The sequence below is a fragment of the Hemicordylus capensis genome, chromosome 12 (genome assembly GCF_027244095.1).
Source record: "Hemicordylus capensis ecotype Gifberg chromosome 12, rHemCap1.1.pri, whole genome shotgun sequence".
Lineage (NCBI taxonomy): Eukaryota > Metazoa > Chordata > Lepidosauria > Squamata > Cordylidae > Hemicordylus > Hemicordylus capensis.
In genome coordinates, this window is record NC_069668.1 from 12,719,374 (window position 1) to 12,745,880 (window position 26,507).

Sequence of the window (26,507 nt, forward strand, 5' to 3'; positions counted from 1 at the left end):
TTGCCCCATTGCCCCTTTGTAGCTTTGTAACATTGCCCCATTGCCCCTTTGTAGCTTTGTAACATTGCCCCATTGCCCCTTTGTAGCTTTGTAACATTGCCCCATTGCCCCTTTGTAGCTTTGTAACATTGCCCCATTGCCCCTTTGTAACTTTGTAACATTGCCCCATTGCCCCTTTGTAGCTTTGTAACATTGCCCCTTTGTAACTTTGTAACATTGCCCCACTGGCCCTTTGTAACTTTGTAACATTGCCCCATTGCCCCTTTGTAACTTTGTAACTTTGCCCCATTGCCCCTTTGTAACTTTGTAACATTGCCCCATTGCCCCTTTGTAACTTTGTAACATTGCCCCATTGCCCCATTGCCCCTTTGTAACTTTGTAACATTGCCCCATTGCCCCTTTGTAACTTTGTAACATTGCCCCATTGCCCCATTGCCCCTTTGTAACTTTGTAACATTGCCCCATTGCCCCATTGCCCCTTTGTAACTTTGTAACTTTGCCCCATTGCCCCTTTGTCACTTTGTAACATTGCCCCATTGCCCCTTTGTAACTTTGTAACATTGCCCCATTGCCCCTTTGTAACTTTGTAACATTGCCCCATTGCCCCTTTGTAACTTTGTAACATTGCCCCATTGCCCCTCTGTAACTTTGTAACATTGCCCCATTCCCCCATTGCCCCTTTGTAACTTTGTAATTTTGTAACATTGCCCCATTGCCCCTTTGTCACTTTGTAACATTGCCCCATTGCCCCTTTGTCACTTTGTAACATTGCCCCACTGCCCCTCTTTAACTTTGTAACATTGCCCCATTGCCCCTTTGTCACTTTGTAACATTGCCCCACTGCCCCTCTGTAACTTTGTAACATTGCCCCATTGCCCCTTTGTCACTTTGTAACATTGCCCCATTGCCCCTTTGTAACTTTGTAACATTGCCCCATTGCCCCTTTGTCACTTTGTAACATTGCCCCACTGCCCCTCTTTAACTTTGTAACATTGCCCCATTGCCCCTTTGTCACTTTGTAACATTGCCCCACTGCCCCTTTGTAACTTTGTAACATTGCCCCATTGCCCCTTTGTCACTTTGTAACATTGCCCCATTGCCCCTTTGTCACTTTGTAACATTGCCCCATTGCCCCTTTGTCACTTTGTAACATTGCCCCATTGCCCCTTTGTAGCTTTGTAACATTGCCCCATTGCCCCTTTGTAGCTTTGTAACATTGCCCCATTGCCCCATTGCCCCTTTGTAACTTTGTAACATTGCCCCTTTGTAACATTGCCCCATTGCCCCATTGCACCTTTGTAACTTTGTAACATTGCCCCATTGCCCCTCTGTAACTTTGTAACATTGCCCCATTGCCCCTTTGTAACTTTGTAACATTGCCCCATTGCCCCATTGCCCCTTTGTAACTTTGTAACATTGCCCCATTGCCCCTTTGTAACTTTGTAACATTGCCCCATTGCCCCTTTGTCACTTTGTAACATTGCCCCATTGCCCCTTTGTCACTTTGTAACATTGCCCCATTGCCCCTTTGTAACTTTGTAACATTGCCCCTTTGTCACTTTGTAACATTGCCCCATTGCCCCTTTGTAGCTTTGTAACATTGCCCCATTGCCCCTTTGTAACTTTGTAACATTGCCCCATTGCCCCTTTGTCACTTTGTAACATTGCCCCATTGCCCCATTGCCCCTTTGTAACTTTGTAACATTGCCCCATTGCCCCTTTGTAACTTTGTAACATTGCCCCACTGCCCCTTTGTCACTTTGTAACATTGCCCCTTTGTCACTTTGTAACATTGCCCCATTGCCCCTTTGTCACTTTGTAACATTGCCCCATTGCCCCTTTGTAACTTTGTAACATTGCCCCATTGCCCCTTTGTAACTTTGCCCCATTGCCCCTTTGTAACTTTGCCCCATTGCCCCTTTGTAACTTTGTAACATTGCCCCATTGCCCCTTTGTAGCTTTGTAACATTGCCCCATTGCCCCTTTGTCACTTTGTAACATTGCCCCATTGCCCCTTTGTCACTTTGTAACATTGCCCCATTGCCCCTTTGTCACTTTGTAACATTGCCCCATTGCCCCTTTGTCACTTTGTAACATTGCCCCTTTGTAACTTTGTAACATTGCCCCTTTGTAACTTTGTAACATTGCCCCATTGCCCCTTTGTAGCTTTGTAACATTGCCCCTTTGTAACTTTGTAACATTGCCCCATTGCCCCTTTGTAGCTTTGTAACATTGCCCCATTGCCCCTTTGTAACTTTGTCACTTTGTAACATTGCCCCATTGCCCCTTTGTAGCTTTGTAACATTGCCCCATTGCCCCTTTGTAGCTTTGTAACATTGCCCCATTGCCCCTTTGTAACTTTGTAACATTGCCCCATTGCCCCTTTGTAACTTTGTCACTTTGTAACATTGCCCCATTGCCCCTTTGTAACTTTGTAACATTGCCCCTTTGTAACTTTGTAACATTGCCCCTTTGTAACTTTGTAACATTGCCCCTTTGTAACTTTGTAACATTGCCCCTTTGTAACTTTGTAGCTTTGTAACATTGCCCCTTTGTAACTTTGTAACTTTGTAACATTGCCCCATTGCCCCTTTGTAACTTTGTAACATTGCCCCATTGCCCCTTTGTAACTTTGTAACATTGCCCCATTGCCCCTTTGTAACTTTGTAACATTGCCCCATTGCCCCTTTGTAACTTTGTCACTTTGTAACATTGCCCCGTTGCCCCTTTGTAACTTTGTAACATTGCCCCATTGCCCCTTTGTAACTTTGTAACATTGCCCCATTGCCCCTTTGTAACTTTGTAACATTGCCCCATTGCCCCTTTGTAGCTTTGTAACATTGCCCCATTGCCCCTTTGTAGCTTTGTAACATTGCCCCATTGCCCCTTTGTAACTTTGTAACATTGCCCCATTGCCCCTTTGTAACTTTGTAACATTGCCCCATTGCCCCTTTGTAGCTTTGTAACATCGCCCCATTGCCCCTTTGTAGCTTTGTAACATCGCCCCATTGCCCCTTTGTAACTTTGTAACATCGCCCCATTGCCCCTTTGTAACTTTGTAACATTGCCCCATTGCCCCTTTGTAGCTTTGTAACATTGCCCCTTTGTAACTTTGTAACATTGCCCCACTGGCCCTTTGTAACTTTGTAACATTGCCCCATTGCCCCTTTGTAACTTTGTAACTTTGTAACATTGCCCCATTGCCCCTTTGTAACTTTGTAACTTTGCCCCATTGCCCCTTTGTAACTTTGTAACATTGCCCCATTGCCCCTTTGTAACTTTGTAACATTGCCCCATTGCCCCTTTGTAACTTTGTAACATTGCCCCATTGCCCCATTGCCCCTTTGTAACTTTGTAACATTGCCCCATTGCCCCTTTGTCACTTTGTAACTTTGCCCCATTGCCCCTTTGTCACTTTGTAACATTGCCCCATTGCCCCTTTGTAACTTTGTAACATTGCCCCATTGCGCCTTTGTAACTTTGTAACATTGCCCCATTGCCCCTTTGTAACTTTGTAACATTGCCCCATTGCCCCTCTGTAACTTTGTAACATTGCCCCATTGCCCCATTGCCCCTTTGTAACTTTGTAACTTTGTAACATTGCCCCATTGCCCCTTTGTCACTTTGTAACATTGCCCCATTGCCCCTTTGTCACTTTGTAACATTGCCCCATTGCCCCTTTGTCACTTTGTAACATTGCCCCATTGCCCCTTTGTCACTTTGTAACATTGCCCCATTGCCCCTTTGTCACTTTGTAACATTGCCCCATTGCTCCTTTGTCACTTTGTAACATTGCCCCATTGCCCCATTGCCCCTTTGTAACTTTGTAACATTGCCCCATTGCCCCATTGCCCCTTTGTAACTTTGTAACATTGCCCCACTGCCCCTTTGTCACTTTGTAACATTGCCCCACTGCCCCTCTTTAACTTTGTAACATTGCCCCATTGCCCCTCTTTAACTTTGTAACATTGCCCCATTGCCCCTTTGTCACTTTGTAACATTGCCCCATTGCCCCTTTGTCACTTTGTAACATTGCCCCATTGCCCCTTTGTCACTTTGTAACATTGCCCCACTGCCCCTCTTTAACTTTGTAACATTGCCCCATTGCCCCTTTGTCACTTTGTAACATTGCCCCACTGCCCCTTTGTCACTTTGTAACATTGCCCCACTGCCCCTTTGTCACTTTGTAACATTGCCCCATTGCCCCATTGCCCCTCTGTAACTTTGTAACATTGCCCCATTGCCCCTCTGTAACTTTGTAACATTGCCCCATTGCCCCTTTGTAACTTTGTAACATTGCCCCATTGCCCCTTTGTAGCTTTGTAACATTGCCCCATTGCCCCTTTGTAGCTTTGTAACATCGCCCCATTGCCCCTTTGTAGCTTTGTAACATCGCCCCATTGCCCCTTTGTAACTTTGTAACATCGCCCCATTGCCCCTTTGTCACTTTGTAACATTGCCCCATTGCCCCATTGCCCCTCTGTAACTTTGTAACATTGCCCCATTGCCCCTCTGTAACTTTGTAACATTGCCCCATTGCCCCTTTGTCACTTTGTAACATTGCCCCATTGCCCCTTTGTCACTTTGTAACATTGCCCCTTTGTAACTTTGTAACATTGCCCCTTTGTAACTTTGTAACATTGCCCCTTTGTAACTTTGTAACATTGCCCCTTTGTAACTTTGTAACATTGCCCCTTTGTAACTTTGTAACATTGCCCCTTTGTAGCTTTGTAACATTGCCCCACTGCCCCTTTGTAGCTTTGTAACATTGCCCCACTGCCCCATTGTAACTTTGTAACATTGCCCCACTGCCCCATTGTCACTTTGTAACATTGCCCCACTGCCCCTTTGTCACTTTGTAACATTGCCCCACTGCCCCTTTGTCACTTTGTAACATTGCCCCATTGCCCCTTTGTCCCTTTGTAACATTGCCCCATTGCCCCTTTGTCCCTTTGTAACATTGCCCCATTGCCCCTTTGTCCCTTTGTAACATTGCCCCATTGCCCCTTTGTCCCTTTGTAACATTGCCCCATTGCCCCTTTGTCGCTTTGTAACATTGCCCCATTGCCCCTTTGTCGCTTTGTAACATTGCCCCATTGCCCCTTTGTCGCTTTGTAACATTGCCCCTTTGTCACTTTGTAACATTGCCCCTTTGTCACTTTGTAACATTGCCCCTTTGTCACTTTGTAACATTGCCCCATTGCCCCTTTGTAGCTTTGTCCCATTGCCCCTTTGTAGCTTTGTCCCATTGCCCCTTTGTAGCTTTGTAACATTGCCCCTTTGTAGCTTTGTAACATTGCCCCTTTGTAACTTTGTAACATTGCCCCTTTGTAACTTTGTAACATTGCCCCTTTGTAACTTTGTAACATTGCCCCATTGCCCCTTTGTAGCTTTGTAACATTGCCCCATTGCCCCTTTGTAACTTTGTCACTTTGTAACATTGCCCCATTGCCCCTTTGTAGCTTTGTCACATTGCCCCATTGCCCCTTTGTAACTTTGTCACTTTGTAACATTGCCCCTTTGTAACTTTGTAACATTGCCCCATTGCCCCTTTGTAACTTTGTAACTTTGTAACATTGCCCCTTTGTAACATTGCCCCATTGCCCCATTGCAACTTTGTAACATTGCCCCATTGCCCCTTTGTAGCTTTGTAACATTGCCCCATTGCCCCTTTGTCACTTTGTAACATTGCCCCATTGCCCCTTTGTCACTTTGTCACATTGCCCCATTGCCCCTTTGTCACTTTGTCACTTTGTAACATTGCCCCATTGCCCCTTTGTAACTTTGTAACATTGCCCCTTTGTAACTTTGTAACATTGCCCCTTTGTAACTTTGTAACATTGCCCCTTTGTAACTTTGTAACATTGCCCCTTTGTAACTTTGTAACATTGCCCCTTTGTAACTTTGTAACATTGCCCCTTTGTAAGTTTGCCCCGTTGCCAACTTTGTCAAAGAGGCTAAGAAGCTTTGAACACAAAATATTTTTCTCTTTATTGTGAATTTTGCAAAGACACATTTAAGCAACAAAATATACATTTTTGACCCTTGTTTAGAATTTCCTTTATACAACAACAACAAGAAGATGCTACCATAGCAATAACTTAAATGTACATTATTTACAGGAAACATTAGTAACCAGGAAGTCTACAAAGAAGTGCCTCAATGCAGAAAAGAACAACAATTTGTGCATAACCTTTTGTAGATCATCCTGCCCCCTATTCCTTCCCAAAAATGCTCTCTTATTTGGTTTTTCTTCACATTAAGCACGCTCCTTCTGTGGGCAGGTTTCCTGCTTCACTGAAATGAAAGGACATGTGGAAGAATTTACGGTGTCCCCTAGAAAACTAACATTTTCCTTCAACTGATGTTTTTTAAAATTCCATTCTGCATTCATGAAAAGAGGAACACATCAATTAAAACGCATGTTTTATGGTTTATGTTTTAACTTCCAAAAAGGTTTTAAAAAACTACCTTAGTACTGTAAATTTAAGGGCCCTGGCTGCAAAAATGCAATCAAGTCATCTTTATTAACGTCTCAATTTCTCTTTTCGCATCACACTAAACCTCAGATCTGTCCCATGCCCATGAATGGAGAAAAAGATGGAGCTTCCTGCCACAAGGCATCACGACAGCTGAACAGTCTGTGTGGCGGGTGCTCTTTTGCTGCCACAGGTTTTGAAAGAGGATGGGGTTCCTACACTCAGTCTAGAAAATCTAGAAGGCTGTTCTTATAGCAGCCCATAGTTGCACTTTAAACAGTGCAAGAGCGTTGGAGCCACTGATCACATTTCTGTTGGCTCCAAGTGTGTGCAGATAAAAATGTGTAGCAAAGATTTGCCTAGAAATCAAATCACTGAGGGTGACCACAGCACACCATGCGCTGATGAAAGGGTCAGGATCTCCATTCAGGGAGGGAGATGTATTTCCAGTCACACCAGGACGGTTCTCAGATAATCTCTAAGTTGGATGAACCACTAGAGAACCTCTTGGCAGGAGAGAAAAGAATCCTTTCAGCATGAGAGAGAGAGAGAGAGTCTGGAGGGCTTATAGTGGATGACTCATTTGTTGAGATGCTGCTCATTTCTCTCTCTGCTTTGGTCTCTCTGCTCCCACAGAGTCCTTGTCGGTAGAAAGGATTGTCTTCCTCCAAGGAAGGTTAGAGAACCTCCAAGTAAAACAGGCATTCGGAACCTAGGAAGCTGCCATATATTGAGTCAGACCATCGGTCCATCTAGCTCAGTATTGTCTACACAGACTGGCAGCAGCTTCTCCAAGGTGGCAGGCATAAAAAAATCCTTCAGGACATAAATCTCAGCACACCAAACCAGAAGTGCTGGTTTGAAAGTACCAGTTCCTGCTGAAGTGGAAAATTCTAGGATGACCAAGAAAAGAAGCCGAGAAGCAAGCTAGAGTCAACCCTAGTGAGCCAACCTAAGCCTCTCGCTGGGAGCTATAGTCTTTCAAAACCTGGGGAGCTTTGGGTTGGTTCAAAATGCCCCATGGGTGGTCCAATGGGTTGTTTGAGGCAGCATGAGGGAAATGCAGCATCGTGTACTTTGTGGTAGTCAAATTGGAAGGAACAAGGATGCCTAGCCTCAGAGGAAAGGACCAGCCACAGTATGGGTAGACAGTTTTTCAAAAAAGAGAAAGCACAATGCTGATCACCAAAGACAAACAATGGCAGGTACGGACAAGAAGCACACCTGGTCAGCAGATCTAAGAACACAAGAACAGCCCTGCTGGATCAGGCCCAAGGCCCACCGAGTCCAGCATGCTATTTCACACAGTGGCCCACCAGCTGCCCCTGGAAAGGTATCTTTTTCTTTCTGCCAAAGGCAAACAAGAGAACCTGCTGTATGAGCCTGCGACATGTCGTACAGCATTTCTTCCACGCAACATCCTTCCATCAAGCAGATGGGGCGTGGGGACAGGGGGAGTCCTACAGGCAGTTGTGACATCTTCTCTGGTCAAGGTAAGAAGATCAGCTGTTCTTTGTGGTCACGTGAAAACATCTGGTTAGGAGGAGGTGGCAAGAGTCATCCATAGCTGTTGTGGTTAGCGAAGACATATTCTCATTCAAAAAGAATGTTTCTTCCTCAAAGCAAATGAACTGCAGAAGGAAAGTGTAGAAGACAAAACCAGTTTTTAAAGAAAAGTATTGTTCTATTAATAATAAAATAATAATTAGTTAAATTATTAATTAAAGATTAGCTGAGTCAAAAAGCCTCCTATGAGAAGCAGGAGGAAAAAACCTCTTTGTGGTCTCAAGTTCAATTTATTTATTTATAGTTCGATTTATATACCGATTTCCTTAAAATAACCTCAAATAATCTCAACAATCTCTATATTTAATATAATTAAAACAATACATAATTGTATTGTTTCTTTTTAGATTGTGAGCCCTTTGGGGACAAGGATGAATTTTTGCATTTTTCAGGCATGAGGCAGGGGAAAAAGAGAGTTGTTCTTGTGGCAGCAAGCATGAATTGTCCCCTTTGCTACACAGGGTCCACCCTGTTTTTAGTAAGGCAACTTTGGCAGGAAAGAGAACATTTAAATTCGTCCCACTCCACAATCCAGAAAATAGATCCAGGGTGCATCTGACAGGTCCATCTTACAGATCACAACATATATTTGTTTAGTAGATGACATTTACGGTTTTTTAAAAAAGAAAATGCTTATGTGCCAACCAGTGTTCTTGCTAATTTTTTTCTTCTGCGTGGGAAATGCATTTTGTCCTGGGTGGCAGTATCAAGGCAGTGTGGAACATTTCTGATTCAATCTGAGCGGAATCCAAAATTAACTGAGCAGACATCAAAAATGTGTGCACGCACACTCGTGCACATGCCTGGTACCAATTGTGCTAAACATGGCTCGTATTATGTTGGTGAGCCCAAGAGAAATCTTCTAGCTGTTCCTCTCCCTCAGGTTTTAAGGCATAGGAACGTAGGGAGCTGCTGTATACTGAGTCAGATCCTTGGTCCACCTGGTTCAGTATTGACTACACAGACTGGCAGCAGCTTCTCCAAAGTTAGAGGCAGGAGTCTCTCTCAACCCTCTCTGGAGATGCCAGGGAGGGAACTTGGGACCTTTGCACACAAGCATGCAGATGCTCTTCCCAGAGAAGCCCCACCCCCTAAGGGGAATATTGTACAGTGCTCACAGATGTAGTCTCCCATCCAAATGCAAACCAGGGTGGACCCTGCTCAGCAAAGGGGACAATTCTGCTTGTGACATCTTTATATAGTAGGACAGAAATATGTACCTTTTCCAGGTCCAGAGGCATCATCTTCTGCTAGTGTGTCTGTATGGAAAAGAAAGGAGATGTATCGGTTTCTGGAAGCTCAGCACACCGCATCTGCCCTGCTAATAAGCCCAGCAGCAGATGCTTGGGCTAGCTAGTTTGTCATGCCAAGCTGCTGCTTCTCTTTGTTCTCCTCCTGCCCTGGTGCAGCCACAGATAAGCATCGCCATATTAGATTGGTCCCACAAACCCCCCAGGTTTGCTTCCTGGAATGCATTGGCAAATACACCGAGTCTCACATTCATAGTAGGACCCAGTTCATACAAACACCTCACTGGCGTGTTTCCATTTGGGTGGGGCACTGTGTGTCTGGCCTCAACTGTTTGTGGCAAGTGTGGTTTGTGTGATGCAACACAGGACAGTAGAGCATCTGCTTTACGGAGAGGAGAGGAGAGCTGAGCTGGTCTGGTGGTATCAAGCATGACTGGTCCCCTTAGCTAAGCAGGGTCCGCCCTGGTTGCATATGAATGGGAGACTAGCCTACACCACTCAGTATTCCCAGGAGGTCTCCCACCCAAGTACTAACCAGGCCCAACCCTGCTTAACTTCCCAGATCAGACAGAATTGGGTGCTTTCAGGGTGGTGTGGCTGTGGAGACTAGAAGTGTGAGCACTGGAAGATCTTCCCCTCAGAGGATGGAACCGCTCTGGGAAGAGCATCTAGGCTCCAAGTCCCCTCCCTGGCAGCATCTCCAAGAGAGGGCTGAGAGAGATTCCTGCCTGCAACCTTGGAGAAAATGCTGCCAGTCTGTGAAGAAAATACGGGCAACTTCCTATGTACCACAGTTGTGAAGAATCTGGCCCAGCTATTTGGGAGGAGAGCTGGTCTTGTGGGGGCAAGCATGACTTGTCCCCTTAGCTAAGCAGGGTCCTTCCTGCTTGCATTTGAATGGGAGACTACATGTGAGCACTGGAAGATATTGTCCCTTAGGGGATGGAGCTGCTCTGGGAAGAGCATCTGAGGTCCTAAGTTCCCTCCCTGGCAGCATCTCCAAGATAGAGACTCCTGCCTGCAACCTTGGAGAAGCTGCTGCCAGTCTGGGTCATACTGAGCTAGATGGACCAAGGGTCTGACTCGGCAGACAGCAGCTTCCATGCCTCAGTTGGCCAGACATTCCAAGGGCCAACCGAGGCATGCCTTCCATCCCGTCATGGATTCTGACACACTCCCGACTGGCTCCTTTCCCAACCCCTGTTTGCCATGGTCCAAACACATCAAGGCTGTTCACACGAGCAGCCCTGCTCAGGCTTGTGCAGGTCTCCCAGGGTAGGGCTGCTCGTGTGAAGCTCCAGGATTGGGGCCACTCCCAGTGCTGCCCCACCAAGTCGCCTGGGTTTCCCACCCCAGGCTTGTACTGAGGGAAGAGGACACGCCTGCCCCCTCTCACTGCAGTCCCTGGCCATGTATCAGAGAAAGAGTCGGGCTCCTCACAACAACCCTGAGAAGTAGGCTAGGCTGAGAGAGAAGTGACTGGCCCAGAGTCACCCAGCTAGTCTCATGGCTGAGTGGGGATTTGAACTCGGGTCTCCCCGGTCCTAGTCCAGCACTCGAACCACTATACCACGCTGGCTCTTTGCGTGTGGAAAGGCAGCACGGCTCCTGCATTCCCCCCAGCCCTCCCAGGCTGGGTAAGGGGCGACCTTATTGGTTTTTAAAAAAACAACAAAACCCACCTTCTTCCAAAAGAAGACCAAGTTGGTATAAAACAGTTTAAAACAACCCTCCCAACATTAAAACAAAAACAAAAAGCTGCCTTCGACTGAGTCAGACCCTTGGCCCATCTAGCTCAGTATTGTCTACCCAGACTGGCAGCGGCTTCTTCAAGATTGTAGGCAGGAGTCTCTCTCAGCCCTCTCTTGGAGATGCTGCCAGGGAGGGAACTTGGGACTTTCAGGTGCTCTTCGGAGAGCGGCTCCATCCCCTGAGGGGAGTCTCTTCCAGTGCTCACACATGGAGTCTCCCATTCAAATGCAAGCAGGGGGGACCCTGCTTAGCTAAGGGGACAAGTCCTGTTTGCCACCACCCAACCAGTTCTCCTCAGAATACAGAAGATAGAAAGGGGCAGAATGTTCATCGAAATGAGCAATTAGCCCCTTCCCAATTAAGATTTACTGCAAGGATGGGCCAGTCATCTAGCCACATATACATCTGGCCCCCTATAAGGCAATGTTTTACAGTCATACTTACCGACCCAGAACTTGAATGACTAAGTTTATCAAAACGGAACTTTAGATTTGACCGCGGAGAATTTCTGCTCTTGATATCTGTCGGAAAAACACAACAAATCAACATTCGCTTCACTTCCTTTAACTGAATGGTGGTCTAGAATGAACAGAGTTCCACAGATGCGCCACGAAAAGAATCCCTTCATTTTTACAGGTTTTGCCACAACGTTTGCATTTGCCAGAGCTGGGGAAGCCCCTGGCATTTAAGATGATTTTATTTATTATGGATAACAAATGTGACGATGCCGATCATCTTTTGGTAGTATCTCTATAATATAAAGCGGCTTGGGCTTCACTGACTCACTATTCTCGAATATTCTCCCATTCGCTACAATGGGTAGAATAATTCTCCAAAATATTCTCTCCTATAATAATGGAGGAGGATATTCTTTTGCCAGTCTAGCTGGTGCCAACATTTCAAAAAAGAAAAATCCAACACAAATGTAAGGGGGTTTTCCCAAAGAGAAACATCTAAGAATTTCCAAGGGCAACCCAACACATTCCTTGTTGAAGGACCTTCAGAAGGTACAGAACCTTCTCAGGAGGGTTCTGTACGTCCCTCATGAGGACCCAGAGAAGCTGCTGGAACTGTGAATGCGGTCAAGGCCTTCTCTGCCAGCCCATTGTGGTAGGTCTTGATCAGCTCACCTGTGGGACTCCTGCTCATGATCACCGGCGTTGTGGTCGATGCTAGAAGGGGGTTCTCAATGCTTTGGGAAGGGCTGTAGACAAAGACGTCTTGCTTGAAAGGTGACGCTGTGGAAGGCTGGCTGCCCTGAGGGAGAAGATGGAGTTGAGGAGGAGATGTTCTCCAGACCTGCTAAGAGTCTCTGCTAGGTGTGTCTGGAGAGTAGTGGAGCTGAATGAGGATTTTTTGGCACAGATCACTGAAACCCAGCCCCAAACTTTGTCCACTGTCTGTTTCTCAGCAATGGTGCACCTCTTGGTTGATGCCAGCTGGTGGCTGCCATGTTTATCACCCAGAAGCCCTGTAGAAGGACAGCCTACCAAACAAACACACAGCACTGTTTTGTAGGGTGTCTAGTGGCTAAACCACTGCTGGGGAGTTTCATTTCCCACTTCCCCAAGTTTGCCCACCTTTTAAAGGTATTCTAGGAAGGAAGGACGGAAGGAGGCAGGGAGAAAGAGAAAGAAGACAGTAGGGAAGAAAAAGAGAGAAAAAAAGAGAAAGAGAGCGAGAGATTGCTGCAGCTACTGAAAAACCACTTTGAACCTAATAGGCAATTTTGTTAGAAGAGAGTTGGTCTGGTGGCAGCAAGCATGACTTGTCCTCTTAGCTACGCAGGGTCTGCCGTGGTTGCATATGAAAGGGAGACTTGATGTGTGAGTACTGGAAGAGATTCCTCTTAGGGGATAATGGAGCTGCTCTGGGAAGAGCATCTAGGCTCCAAGTCCCCTCCCTGGCAGCATCTCCAAGATCGGGTTGAGAGAGAGACTCCTGCCTGCAACCTTGGAGAAGCCGCTGCCAGTCTGTGTAGACAATCCTGAGCTAGATAGACCAATGGTCTGACTCAGTATACGACAGCTTCCTATGTTCCTATGTTGCCACTCCCTCTGAAAAAGTCACTGACGTACACCCACAGTCTGAGGATGGGTCAGGCAGTGTGTGTGTGTGTGTGTGCGTGTGCGTGTGCGTGTGCAGAGGTATTTTCACTCTGCTCTACTCCAAAAAGTGCTTCCCTTTTCTCCCCCTCCTCGAAACAAGAAGGGGTTGATTCAAGCACTGGAGAGACATGAGTGACAAGAAGAGGACCCAAGGAGGCTCTTGGGAGCACTGAACTGGCTGGTTGGAGATGAGGAAGCCGCGGAGGCAGATGTGCGTGCCCCTTCTGGCTTATGCAAATCTGGAGTGTCTTTTTTTTTTTTTAAAGGCTCATTAACTTTGGTCACCCCAGAGACCAGCCAAGCCCGGAAAGAGAAAGTGGCATTACCAGGCATTCGTAGTCTTCCATAGTTTCACTCTCTCCTGCTGTGCTGCTGAAGCTGCTGGTGCTGGAGGATGACCGAGAGATGTTGGACCTGCCGTTCTCTTTGAGTTTACTGAAAGGCCTAGAAGTCAAATGGAAATAACAGGGAAGGTTAGAACCGTGCAGGGGTGAACAGAGACAGTTGCCTTCTACCGAGTCAGACCCTTGGTCCATTGTCAACCCAGACTGGCAGCTGCTTCTCCCAGGTTGCAGGCAGGAATCTCTCTCAGCCCTGTCTTGGAGATGCGGCCAGGGAGGGAACTTGGACCCTAGATGCTCTTCCCAGAGCGGCTCCATCCTCTGAGGGGAATATTTTGCAGTGCTTGCACATCAAGTCTCCCATTCAAATGCAAACCAAGGCAGACCCTGCTTAGCAAAGGAGACTTCATGCTTGCTACCACCAGACCCACTCTCCTCCCCAGCATCTCCTTAGAGACTTATGAACCATCAGTGATCCCACGGCAGTGTAGGCTGTCTACTTTTTAAATATTTTTCAAAGCTGTCCTACTATTGGTGGAAAATGGAACAGAGTTTTTAAAAAGTGGGCAAAGTCCACTCCATGGCATGTAGAGTCAGTTTCAGGGCATGAGTTGTATTCGTTTGTCTACCATGTTGGCGTTGCAGGACCAAGATGGGGTTGTTAATACAAGCGTGTTTCTCTCTTCATCTATAAGCTGCTGAAGTGTATGTGCTGATCAGCATCTTGGCAACCATCACCAAAGCAGACGAGTGAATCAGACCCTGGGTCCATCCAGCTCAGGACTGTCTACACAGACTGGCAGCGGCTCTCCAGGTTTCCAGGCAGGAATCTCTCCCAGCCGGCAGCATTCATTAGCTTGCCTACCATGGGCCACGGCTCATGCCTACACTGCCTGGCAGGCTGCAGCAGCTCTCCTAGGTTTTGAACAGGGGCTCAAAAGCTGACGTTTCTCCCAAGTGATGCCTGAAAGATAATTTTGGGGATCCTCCCCAGGAGAAACGGAAATCTGAAGATAATTCCAGGGTTCCTCACACAGAGAATCATTGGAGAATTTTCTCGGATGGCTGCCCCACATTCCTGCACAAGGACTGAACCAGTGAAGCAAGGGCTCCAGCCAGAGGATTGAACCAGTGATGGAGCAATGGAGGGAGGGAGGAACAGAGAGATATGCAAGGAAGGAAGGAAGAGAGAAAGAAGAGAGACGAGAGACAAGAGCCAGAGGAAGGAAGGAAGGAAGGAAGGAAGGAAGGAAGGAAGGAAGGAAGGGAGAGAAAGAAGAGACAGAGGGAAGAAAGAGGGAGGAAAAGAGAGAGAAGGAAGAGAGAGAGATGGAAGAAATAGAGAGGGAAGGAAGGGGGAAGAGAGAGGAGGAAGGAAGAGAGAGAGAGAAGGAAGGAAGGAAGAGAGAGAGATGGAAGAAAGAGGGAGGGAGGGAGGGAGGAAAGGAAAGGAGAGAGAGGAAGGAAGGACCTGCTAATTGTTAAGGTCAAGCCTTGTAAGCTGCCAAGTTTCCCTGTCCCTTTCTGTACATGACACTAAAAAAAGCCCACACTGCTGAAAGAAGCATGCCCAGCATGTGTGTTGCATTTACCGCTCTTTGTTGGGGCAGATTTCTGGAGAGCTTGGATTGGAGGAAGCTTCCGACTTCACATCTTGGGACGAATGTCCACCATCTGGGGTCTTTGGTGTTCCTGAGCTGCTGTCACTATGAAAAGAGCAGGACAGATGAGATAGGGTATATTAGGGAACTGATAGACTAATGTTAACTAATATTTCTCGCTGCTTCCAAACATCAGTGCTATCTTCCAAGAACCTTCACATTTTGTTATAGGGCTGGGTTCACATGACAATGTGAGAGGCCCTGAACTAGATGAACAATAGCCCTATTTTTTATTTTATTTTTATTAGAAGCCTTTAATATACCGCCCACTCCAAAGATTCCGGGCAGTGCACAATGATATGTAAATAAGGTAACATTAAAATTACAATCAAAAATTACATTAAAAATTGCAAACTAAAATACATAATGGAAAGGAAATAAAGTAAACTACAGGGCAAATGCCTGGTGGAAAAGAAAGGTCTTCAATAAAGATTTGAAGACCGGTAAAGAGGGGACCGGTAAAGAGGGGAATCTGAAGGGGAAGAGAATTCCAAAGAAGTGGAATTATATCCACTTCTTATAAGTCCACCTTATGCCCAGAGGAATAGTGCCTTCTACAGCTAAGGCTCTAGCTCTGGTTGGCAGCAGCTCTCCAAAGTTTCAATCACAGACTGGCAGCAGCACTCCAAGGTTCCAAGCAGGAGCTTTTCCCAACCAGGAGATGTCAGGAATTGGAGCTGATAGCTTCGGCATGCAAAGCAGATGCATGCCCCTACAGCCCCATCAATTGCTTGTACAGTTCATATGTTATGTTGAACAACATATGAACAAATAGCATTCCTATCTGTATTCTAGATTTCAAGGTTGCTACACTCAGGTTGACTTTTAAACTGTATGAAGGTTCAATCACACAAAACCACATACAAATATTTGGACGTCTGAACACGGGTCTGTCTAGGGCAGGGGTTCTCAACCTTGGGTCCCCAGATGTTGTAGGACTTCGACTCCCAAACAAAGGTCACTGGGGCTGGGGATTATGGGAGATGAAGTCCAAGAACATCTGGGGACCCAAGGTTGAGAATCCCTGGTCTAGGGCTAATGAAATCATGAGAATCCTCTTAAAGCAAAGGTGTGGCTGATACCCACATGGCACTTTCTTCCCTCTTGGAGAAATACATCCTACAGTTACTGTCCGACTGAATTACCTTCTACTCCGGGGCTCTGCCTGGCTTTCCGATCCAGTGTGTAAACGAGGGAACAAGCCCGACCTCCTCTTTATGGGACTCCTAGATTGGGTCTTGGCTGTTGCTGCTGTCACTGGAGGCTGACAAAAGAGAGAACAAATATTTATTTATTTAATGTATTTTTATACCGCCCAAAACGTATGTCTCTGGGCGGTTTACAAGATAAAAACAACATTAAAACATTAGTTAAAAACAAAAACAAGAAATTTAAAACAACAATTAAATGTTTTTTAAAACAATATTCTAAAAACAACATTAAAACAATCAAAACAGTATCAGTTAAAAGCCTGGGTGAACAGAAGTGTCTTTAAAGACTTTTTAAAAGTTGTCAGAGATGGGGAGGCTCTGATTTCACTAGGGAGCGCATTCCAAAGCCTCGGGGCAGCAACGGAGAAGGCCCATCCCTGAGTAGCCACCAGACGAGCCGGTGGCAACTGCAGATGGACCTCTCCTGATGATCTCAAGGGGTGGTGGGGTTCATGACGAAGAAGACGTTCTCTTAAATACTCAGGGCTCAAGCTGTTTAGGGCTTTATAGGTTATAACTTTGTATTTTGCCCGGAAACGTATTGGCAGCCAGTGTAACTCCTTCAATACGGGAGTAATATGGTCTCTCCTAGATGACCCAGAGACCAGCCTGGCTGCCGCATTCTGGACCAACTGGAGTTTCCGGACTACGTACAAGGGCAGCCCCACATAGAGGGCATTGCAGTAATCCAGTCTGGAGGTTATCAGCAGATGTACCACTGTTCTGAGGTTGTCTAACTCAAGAAATGGACGCAGCTGGCGTATCAGCCAAAGCTAAAAGAAGGCTCCTCTGGCCACTGCCTCAACCTGGGACACCAGGGAGAGACTCGGATCCAGAAGCACCCCCAGACTGCGTACCTGTTCCTTCTGGGGAAGTGTGACCCCATCCAGAACAGACACACCCCCTGTCTCCCCATCTCCAGGTAAGCCCAGACACATCCTAGGACTATCTCACCCAGGACAAATTAAAACAGAAGCCCCACTATTAAATGCCCCCCCCATACAAATACCTGGGCCAGGAGACCTGGCCCTTGCCCTCGCTGTCCCCCGAAGTGGCTCTCCCAAAGGAGTGACCCCCTTTGGTGGCCACTGGCAGAAGCCTATATAGCCCTGAGCAGGCAGTTCTGGGCAGATGGAATGCAGGAAACTGCCAAGTCACCCTCTTCCTCGGGCCCCAATCCTGCAAGGCCTCACCAGAAATATGGCAAATGTGCCAGAAAGGTCAGTACAATTGTCTTCCTGCTTAACCTGGAGGCTTGACACACAGGGCTTCCACCCCGAATCTCCTTCGGAAGAGAGTGTGTGCATTCACACACCAGCCCAACTGACCCTGAAGTCCCTTCAAGATCCTTGGACCCACTCCACACACAAACTGGGCTTTGTAATGCAAATTCTAGCTGATCGTGATGCATTTCTGTTTTGTTTTGTTTTTAAATGCTGGTTTTAAGCTACTTTTTCTGAAAGCGAAGAAAGGCTTGGAGCGAATAGGCAGAGGCACTGACGTTGAATTGTTAGCATGGTTAAGAGGGATGCTCTCCTTACAAATGCAGATGTAGATCTTTAGTAATCTCTCCCCACCCTCCATTGGCTAGAAGGAAAACATGGAGCATGCCATGTTAACTTGTTTCAAAACAAAACCCGAGAGCAGAAGGGAGGGGCTGCTTCCCTCAATGCTGCGAGTGTGATTCGAAGTGGCTTCGCTCAACATTTACCCCGCAGCATGAAGCCAGGTGCAAATAACTCCCAGGAGCTTTCCCACACAAGGGCTTTACCCCAAATCTCCTCCAGAAGGGAGGATGTGTGTTCTTACTAGAGTTGGATTCCTGCCGAAGTCAGTTCAATGTCTTTGGAAGCACCCCGCACACTAATTGGGCTTTTCCTTCTGGAGGAAAATGGGATTTTCACACCATCCTGGTTTATATCCGAGTTTTTAAAATGCTGTTTTGCAGCAAAGTTTCCTTGAAAATCCGCTGAAAGGCACTGACCTCAGTCCTTACATTTACACGATATGAGCAAGTTTTATTGTGTAAATGTGAAGAATGCAGAACCAAAATTGCCTTTCCTTCGACCTCCCAGAGGAAAAGAGCTGAAAACTCAGTTTTCACGATTTGTGCTCTTTGGAAGTTTTCGGAGGTGGAGATCTGGGAGAAGGATTTGCAGCCTTGTGCAGGAAAGGAGCATTTCTTTGCATGCCATCCAAGCTGGGATGGGGCTGCAAACGCAGAGGCAATGCTGATGCATGCTGGGGCTGACGCTTGCTGGGGACTTCTCTCTGTGTGTGTGTGTGTGTGTGTGGACTTCAACAGAGCCAGATCACAGAAGGTGCTTTAATTACTAAACCCTTGGGGGAAAGGGGGGCGTGGCATCCCGTCTCCTCTAGGAAGTCACTGGCCACAAGGAAAACACGGAGGTGAGCTGTGTGTGAACCAACACAAAAGAAAACTCGCAAGAGAGAGAGGAGGGCCTGCTCCCCCAATGCTGCGAGTTCCATTCAAAGTGGCTCCCCTCATCGGAACAGAGGAAGCTGCCATATGCTGAGTCAGACCCTTGGTCTATCTCGCTCAGGATTGTCTTCACAGATTGGCAGTGACTTCTCCACGGTTGTAACCTTGGAGAAGGAGTCTCTCAGTTTCAGCCCTATCTGGAGATGCTGCCGAGGGATGGGTGGGGGGGGGACTTGGAACCTTCTGCACGCAAGCAGGCAGGTGGGGCGACTACACTGGCGACAGTTGCTAGTGTCTATCTTATGTTCCTTTTTAGACTGTGAGCCCTTTGGGGACCGGGATCCATCTTATTTATGTATTATTTCTCTGTGTAAACTGCCCTGAGCCATTTTTGGAAGGGAGGTATAGAAATCGAATAAATTTTGGAAGGGAGGTATAGAAATTTTGGAAGGGAGGTATAGAAATCATCATCATCATCCAGTGCTAACATGTAGTCTCCCATTTAAATGCAAACCAGGGTGGACCCTGCTTAGCAAAGGCTTGCTACCACAAGACCAACTCTCCCCCAGTCCACTTAGTTGCATGTGACCAGAAGATGATCCATGCTAGATAGATGAAGAGACCCCAGTTCAAATCCCTTCCAACCATGAAACCCACTGGACGACACTTGTCTCTCTCAACCACATCATGGGGCTTTTTGTGAGGATAAATCCAGTGTGGTTGTGACTTTCCCACATTGGTGTCTGCTGCTTGGGGCTCCCTGAAGCAGGCTACAAATGCAAACGAAGGACTGAATAGTTGGTTGTCCTGGACTTCCAAGAAGCATTGTAGGTTTCTGTACTTACAGAGAAGGTGGTCTTGGTGACTTCCACACTGTTGTGCGCAATTCCCCCGCTCAGACTTCCAGAGATCCCTCCAGTCGGATGCTTCTTCTGGCTGCCAACCATGGTTTCCATGGAATGACTGCGAACCCGAATGGCTCTCTGCCAAATGGAGAGGAACAGAGGTGGAAGGTTAGCTCCAGGGTTGGAACGAATGGACAAAAAGGCAGACCTGGAGTCATCTGGTAATTGGGTGGCTCCATTTTTATCCCCAACTGACCAGCGAGCTTAGGAGATTCCTGGTGATTCTCATCTTCGACCGGATCTACTCAGCACCAGTCAACTTACCAACGTATCCATTCAACTTTGCACAGGAGTCCTCCAGACGGATCCTGGTGTCTGCTTTTTTATTTAATTATTTATTTATTTATTTATTTTTACATTTCTATACCGCCTTTCGTTAAAAGAAAACCCCAAGGCGGTTTACAAAAATTAAAACATACAATAAAAGCAATAAAAACATCAAGCTAAAATCATAGAAAACAGGCATAAAAACAAGACAACAGATAACAGATAAGAACACAGAGAAGCCGCAGTAAAAACAATTATGTAAAAGCCTGGGTAAAAAGCCAAGTCTTTAAAAGCTTTCTAAAAGCCATGATGGAGTCTGAGGAACGAATGGCCACTGGGAGAGCATTCCGGAGTCTAGGAGCAGCAACAGAGAAGGCCCTGTCCCGAGTGCACGAAAGCCGGGCCTCCCTCATTGTCGGCACCCGGAGCAGGGCCCCCTCAGATGTCCTCGTCAAGCGGGCAGCAACCCTTGGGAGCAGGCGGTCCCTCAAATACCCCGGGCCCAAACCGTTAAGGTTCTTTTTAGAGGGTGAGTTTGGGGACATATTATGATTTATTTTTCTATGTATTATTTGTTTGTTTTTTCTATGTAGAAAAATAATTTTCTTTGTTTATTTAGAGAAACATACACATTTTGGAATGTTGTTAGTATATCATTTTAAAATTTGTTTTTATTGTTTAAAGCTGATTGTTAGTTTTTGTTTTGTTGTGCACTGCCTAGAACCTTTGGATGGGGCAGTAAAAATGTAATTATTATTATCAACAACAACAACAACTGAGGAAACATACACAAGCACAGATGCAACACAAAAAACACACAAGTACACAAAGAGAGGTCAACACAGAAACACAAACACAATGCACAAACGCACAGATACAACACACAAATACATAAACACAGATGCAATACAGAGGTAGAGAGGTTTCTTGTGTGCATGTGCACGCAAGGAAAACACATGTACTCACACAGAAACACTTTTTTAATTTTTAATTTTTTTAATTTTAAAAAATGTATATAAATGTAAATACACCAACACACAGAAACACAAACACATGAATATTATATGGAACATATTTCCAAGCACATGGAAATATGTGCACACAAGTGTACAACACAAGGACACACAAAAGTGCTTCCAGCACAAGCACAGAGCCATAGAAACACACACATGAATTCCCTTTTCACAAACCATGGGAATGCGATGGTCAAAAAACCTGCCTGTTTCAGACCAGAGTTAAGGCTATTTCAATCTGGCTCAAGTGCCACAAAGCCAGGAAAGACCAGCTCTTCTCTTATTTATTTATTTAACTAACATGGTTTTATACTGCCCAAAACACACGTTCTCTGGGCGGTTTACAAAACAATAAAAACAACCAATAAAAAGTTTGACACATTTCAACAATTAAAATTTTAAAAGTTAAACAGTATCTAATTAAAAGCCTGGGTGAACAAATGTGCCTTGACTGCCCTTTAAAAAGTTGTCAGAGATGGGGAGGCTCGTATTTCGGCAGGGAGTGTGTTCCAAAGCCTCAGGGCAGCAATGGAGAAGGCCTGTACCCATGTGGCCACCAGACGAGCCGGTGGCAACTGCAGACAGACCTCTCCAGATGATCTCAATGGGGGTTGTGGTTCATAGCAAAGACGACGCTCTCTTAAATACCCAGGGCCCAAGCTGTTTAGGGCTTTATAGCAGCTTATGTGTACATTGGTAAATCATCACATACAAAATACCCTGCTGGAGGTATATATTAATTAATTAATTAATTATTACTATTATTATTCATTCGATTTCTAAACTGCCCTTCCAAAACTTGGCAAAGAGGCACCTTTTACCGTGGTTGCTCTCCCCCTGCTCAATAAAGAGAATCACCATGTTAAAAGGTGCCTCCTTGCCAAGTTAGCAGGGGGTATATACCATCTAATTCATATCTCTGGTCTTTGGTAGCAAAAATGCCAGAGCTATTTCAATGGTTTTTTGAGGGAGTTGTTGATGACCATTTCCTCCACATCATCCACCCTCCTAGTGATGTTGCCACTACCGCATTGTTCTAAGGAAGGATTCGGCCGGGGGTGTGGGTGTTGGCTGTAGGTAGCATAAGGTCAGTTAGCCTTTCAGCCCCCGCTTTTGGAGCTACCAGTTCTCATCACCATCATAAATTCTCCGCTGTTTGGAAGCACAGAGCAGAGACTCCCGCAGCGATGCATCAGCCACCCTCCTCTGAAGGAAGGTAATGGTCCAAGCACACAAGCGCTAAATAATTCAAGGCAAAACAAGAACCCACAGCTGGTGGTTTATTAGGATCGTGCACATACAGAGGTTCCCACCGTTCGAGTCGGGATGCAGAAAGTTAGCAGGTGCATCTGCAAGCGTCTCTGAATCCTCTCTATAAATTCAAATTCAGGCCAGGATCTAGTGACAGTCAGATGTCACTCTAGCTCTATGAGCCAGAGATAACGGAGCCCCCACTCCAACCCGCATTTCTTCCAGGGTCCAATGCTTCTTTTGATTCACTCTCTTATTCCACCTGGACCATAGTTTAAGAAATTCTTTGAAACGAAGGAGTTCTAAAATTAGGAGTTCCCACTTCCGAGTGGATGCATCTTGCCACAGCTCATCTGCACCTTTTTTGCACCTGCACAAAACTCAGGCTCTTGCACCCCATGTCAAAAGAATTTTGATGCAACTGTATGATTGCAGTGTGGTATCTTTTTTGCACCAGGTGATGCATCGGTTTGTGCGGTGCTGTATCATTTCTGCACCAGGTGTGTAGGGACAGTGGATCAAGGCAGGATAAGAGTCCCTAGGTCGTGGGGGGGGGAGACACCAAGCCGCACCACCCCCTCAAGGTGAGGATGGAGAAGGTGCCCTTCTCCATCCCGCTCCACGGCCCATTGTATGTTGGCGGTGATTCTTCTCTGCGTTACCTTGCCTTCCCTCTACTGTATTCCTCCCCCGCCCTGCTACCGCACCCCACAGCACCCCATCCCACCGTGAAGGCAGGATGCACTGGCCACGCTCCTGCCCACAGCATCCTCCGGCTGGCTGGGGGAAATGCACAGCAGTGTCCTTGCTCTCTCTATCCCATGAAGCGCTCGCTTTGCTTTGAAAGCTGGATGCTTGGAGAAAAACCTTGCGAAGATGAGATGGCCATCATGTATTTCCCTTCAGCTGGCCCAGAAAATGCAGGGGGTGGGGGGAGCATGGTCAGTGCCCCTGTTTTTCAGTGTCAAAAGGAACCTGGCACCCATGGTATGTGCACTGCTCTGTACAACGTTTGCTAATAAACCCAGAACAATGGAAAATTCCAAATGCTTCTGGGAGAAGGCCACCTACTTTGAACCTTTCAAATGTGAGAAGAATGTGGGGAGAACATAAATTAATAATCTGAAATTAATAATCTACTTAATGCAGACATCTACTTCATAAATCAAAACCAATACATTAGTAGTAATAAATGAATACTAATCTGATTGATTGATTGATTGATTGATTGATTAAGTGCCGTTAAGTCGGTGTCGACTCTTAGCGACCACATAGATAGATTCTCTCCAAGATGATCTGAATAATCTATGACCTCCTAATTAATAAATACTAATCTATTAGAAATTAATACTAATTAATGATCTCCTAATTAATAAATCTACTATTAATGCAGTAGAATCGAATTAGCTCCTTTTAAAGTCACCCATTTGGGCTTATTTGAGTTGTCTTTATCTAACCTGATTCTTCCCGTCTGCCGAAGTGGTAATAAGGTGAAAATGAACATCTGTGATTTCTTGCTGCCTACTGAAACACAACTCTTCTTTCCCCATTTCTTGCCCTCCCATCATGTATTTACACAGGGAACACGCTGAGAAGTAAATAAGCTATCAAGGAGACCAGCAGTGCTGTCCAAAGGTAAAAAGGCTGCTGCAAAATTATTCTGACAGTTGTTTTCCTCACGAGCCCCGGGATCTCCTGAAATGCCAAAAGAGCGAGACAACCCCGTTTCATACAGGTAGGAGGCAAGGCAAAAGTTTGCGTCAACATGTTAAGAGGCCACCAAAGAAAACTGGTTGTTGACAGTGTTGTGATTTCACAGAGTGAAATGCACCCTGCCAACTTTGCAAGGTTTTCTGGCGAGGAGGGTTTTCTAGGAGGGGGGCAAAATTGGCTCCAACTCAGGCTTTAACTCCCCCCGCCAATGATGCATCATTCCAGGGGATTCGGGGAGTGGGCAGCAACAGCCAGGAAGTTGCCACTAACAACTTTCTCCCCCAACTCCCCAAATGCCAAAGAGGTAAGATTCTCTTTTGCCCCCCAAGTCCCACAAATTTGATCCAAAGTTCTCAAAGAAGACAATGTGATCCTTTCAGTTATGGTTCTTATAGGATCCTTTGGTTCTTTGGGGGTCTGAGCCGTGAGAATCAACAAAGTTTCCCCTTTACCTTAAACGATTCCAAGAATCCTCCGTGACCTCCATTCTCCAGCTTGTCTTCTTCAGAGCCCAGGCCCAGCATCAGTTGTGTGTGGGCATGAAGTTCATCGTGGAGGTTATCCAAGAGGGCCGCTCGAGTCCGGTCCTGGAATCAGTATAAAAGGCAACCAACTGGAATATCCGCACACAGGCAGGCAGGGCCATCTTTGCGCCATCTGTGAGTCACGATTGCCTCAGCTGCCTTGGGTGTCCGAGAGGGACTGGCTTGCGGGCCGGCTGGAAGGGGCTATACTTGTAAAGGCGAATTTGGCTAGTACAGGGGATCTCCTAGCCTAAAAAGCTTTTAGAACTTTAAAGCAGTGGTGGGGGGAAATGGTTTTTTTAAAAAACCTTTTAAATGAAGCCCTGCCAGAAGTGGTGGCTGCTGTGACGGTGACTAATTGGAGTCCTCCGACCGCTAACTTCCAGCTTGCACACCCCTACACAAATGGTTAAAGGTAGGCCTGGTTTTTCACAAAAAATCTAAACAAATGGGTTTTAAAAAAATTAATGGGGGGGAAAAGTACTTCAGGTGAGACTTTCTCCCTCTGATCTGCCCCAGGGGAAAAAACCACCTTACCTCCAGCTTTGCAAACTTGTCTGATTTGCAGCAGGCATTTTCTGCATTGATCAGTTTGGTGAGGAGAAACTCCCGGAAGTCCGAGTTCTGCAAAAGAGAAGGGTTAGAAATGAACGAAATGGATCTTTGGCTGGGGACCATTGTCTCTGGTGCCTGAGATTTGGCCCAGACGTTTCCAAAGCACCTCCAGAACTACTTGGTCTGGAGGGCTACAAACTGTCTGTTAAAAACACCAATGGAAATGAAGATTCTTGGGCATCACAATTCTTGGCACCAGAGCAATTTCTCCTCTGGTGCAATTCTTCAATCAAAAGAATGGAAGAGAATATACTGGAGAATTATTTTATCCATTCTAACAAATGCAGTGATGAATATGCTTTCCAAGTCTAGATGAGAACCCCCCCCCCAAATCAGCCAAACTGTTCAGTCCTCCACATATCTTACTTTCTGAAATATGGGTGGATTTGGGAGCGAAGGACCAAACGACGGCACATCTTCTCTTGCAGTGACAGCTACCTGTAAGAAACAGAAGGATACTTATACCCTGTGGATCATAAATGCATATATGTCTATATACTGCCTAGTAAACCTTTGATGATCAGACGCTGGAGACAAATCAGCATGGGAGAGCTGTTGTTTTTAGACTCTGCTTTTGGGATGCCACCATAATTTATTTGTTTTGCCTGTCTATATACCACCCCAAACTCACATCTTCTCGGGGCAGTTTGTACTTAAACAACACAGATTAAAACCAAAACCAAAACATTAAAACATTTCAAAAACAATGAAGTCTATTTAAAAGCCTGGATCTTTTAGAAATGCATCTTAACAGCCCTTTTAAAAGGATGGGGAGGCTCTTATTTCAGCAGGGAGCGCATTCCAGAGCCTCGGGGGCAGCGATAGAGAAGGCCCATCCCTGAGTAGCTGCTGGCAACTGCAGATGGACCGGGATGCTCGAGGGTCATAAAGGAGAAAGTGGTAGAAAGACCTCAGGCACGAGGCAGTGAATTGCTCAGAGCCCCAAATCTCTCCAGCAATGATGAAAAAGAACTGCAGCCAAGGAGGCATCTGCACAGAGCACAGGAGAAAGAACGCCCCTAGCCTCATCAAGCTCTCGGCTCCTTCCACCTTCACTGGTGCTGTATTAGAGACGTCAAAAAACATACGTAATTTTTCTTAATGATGGAGTTTAACTTTCTAAACAGGGACTATCGGCCTTTGCCATGAATCTTTGAAGTGCCTAACAACAGGTCTTAATAAAAATACTTTTAACTCCAAGAGGATGTCTATGTGATCTATCTATGTATCTATCTGTCTATCTACTGTCCTACATAAAATCTCTGGGTGGTTTGAATGAATGAATAGCTTTATTACGAGGAGAGCTAGTCTGGTGGTAGCAAGCACAGATTGTCCCCTTAGCTAAGCAGGGTCTGCCCTGGTTGCATTTGAATGGGACACTAGAAGTGTGAGCCCTGTAAGATATTCC

At 46.0% G+C, this 26,507-nt stretch overlaps 1 protein-coding gene and 1 pseudogene across 7 annotated transcripts in view; both read right to left on the minus strand.

Moving 5' to 3' along the window:
• Positions 1–5,966: 5,966 nt before the first annotated feature.
• The window catches only part of LOC128335960 (rap1 GTPase-activating protein 2-like), a 130,944-nt gene continuing 110,403 nt past the window's right edge, over positions 5,967–26,507 (minus strand). For 6 of the 7 annotated variants that reach the window (XM_053274938.1, XM_053274941.1, XM_053274942.1 and 3 more), the window contains 10 exons: positions 25,466–25,537; positions 25,022–25,108; positions 24,413–24,547; positions 19,657–19,794; positions 16,303–16,421; positions 15,089–15,202; positions 13,482–13,599; positions 12,178–12,304; positions 11,492–11,568; positions 5,967–8,110 (listed from right to left, as the gene is read on the minus strand). In XM_053274938.1, the coding sequence (XP_053130913.1) occupies positions 7,982–8,110; positions 11,492–11,568; positions 12,178–12,304; positions 13,482–13,599; positions 15,089–15,202; positions 16,303–16,421; positions 19,657–19,794; positions 24,413–24,547; positions 25,022–25,108; positions 25,466–25,537 (1,116 nt within the window). In that variant the 3' untranslated portion in view covers positions 5,967–7,981. Of the gene's footprint in view, positions 8,111–9,265; positions 9,305–11,491; positions 11,569–12,177; positions 12,305–13,481; positions 13,600–15,088; positions 15,203–16,302; positions 16,422–19,656; positions 19,795–24,412; positions 24,548–25,021; positions 25,109–25,465; positions 25,538–26,507 lie in introns of all 7 variants that reach the window. The other variant, XM_053274939.1, reaches the window with a different exon arrangement.
• On the minus strand, positions 9,782–9,900 carry LOC128336273 (uncharacterized; annotated as a pseudogene).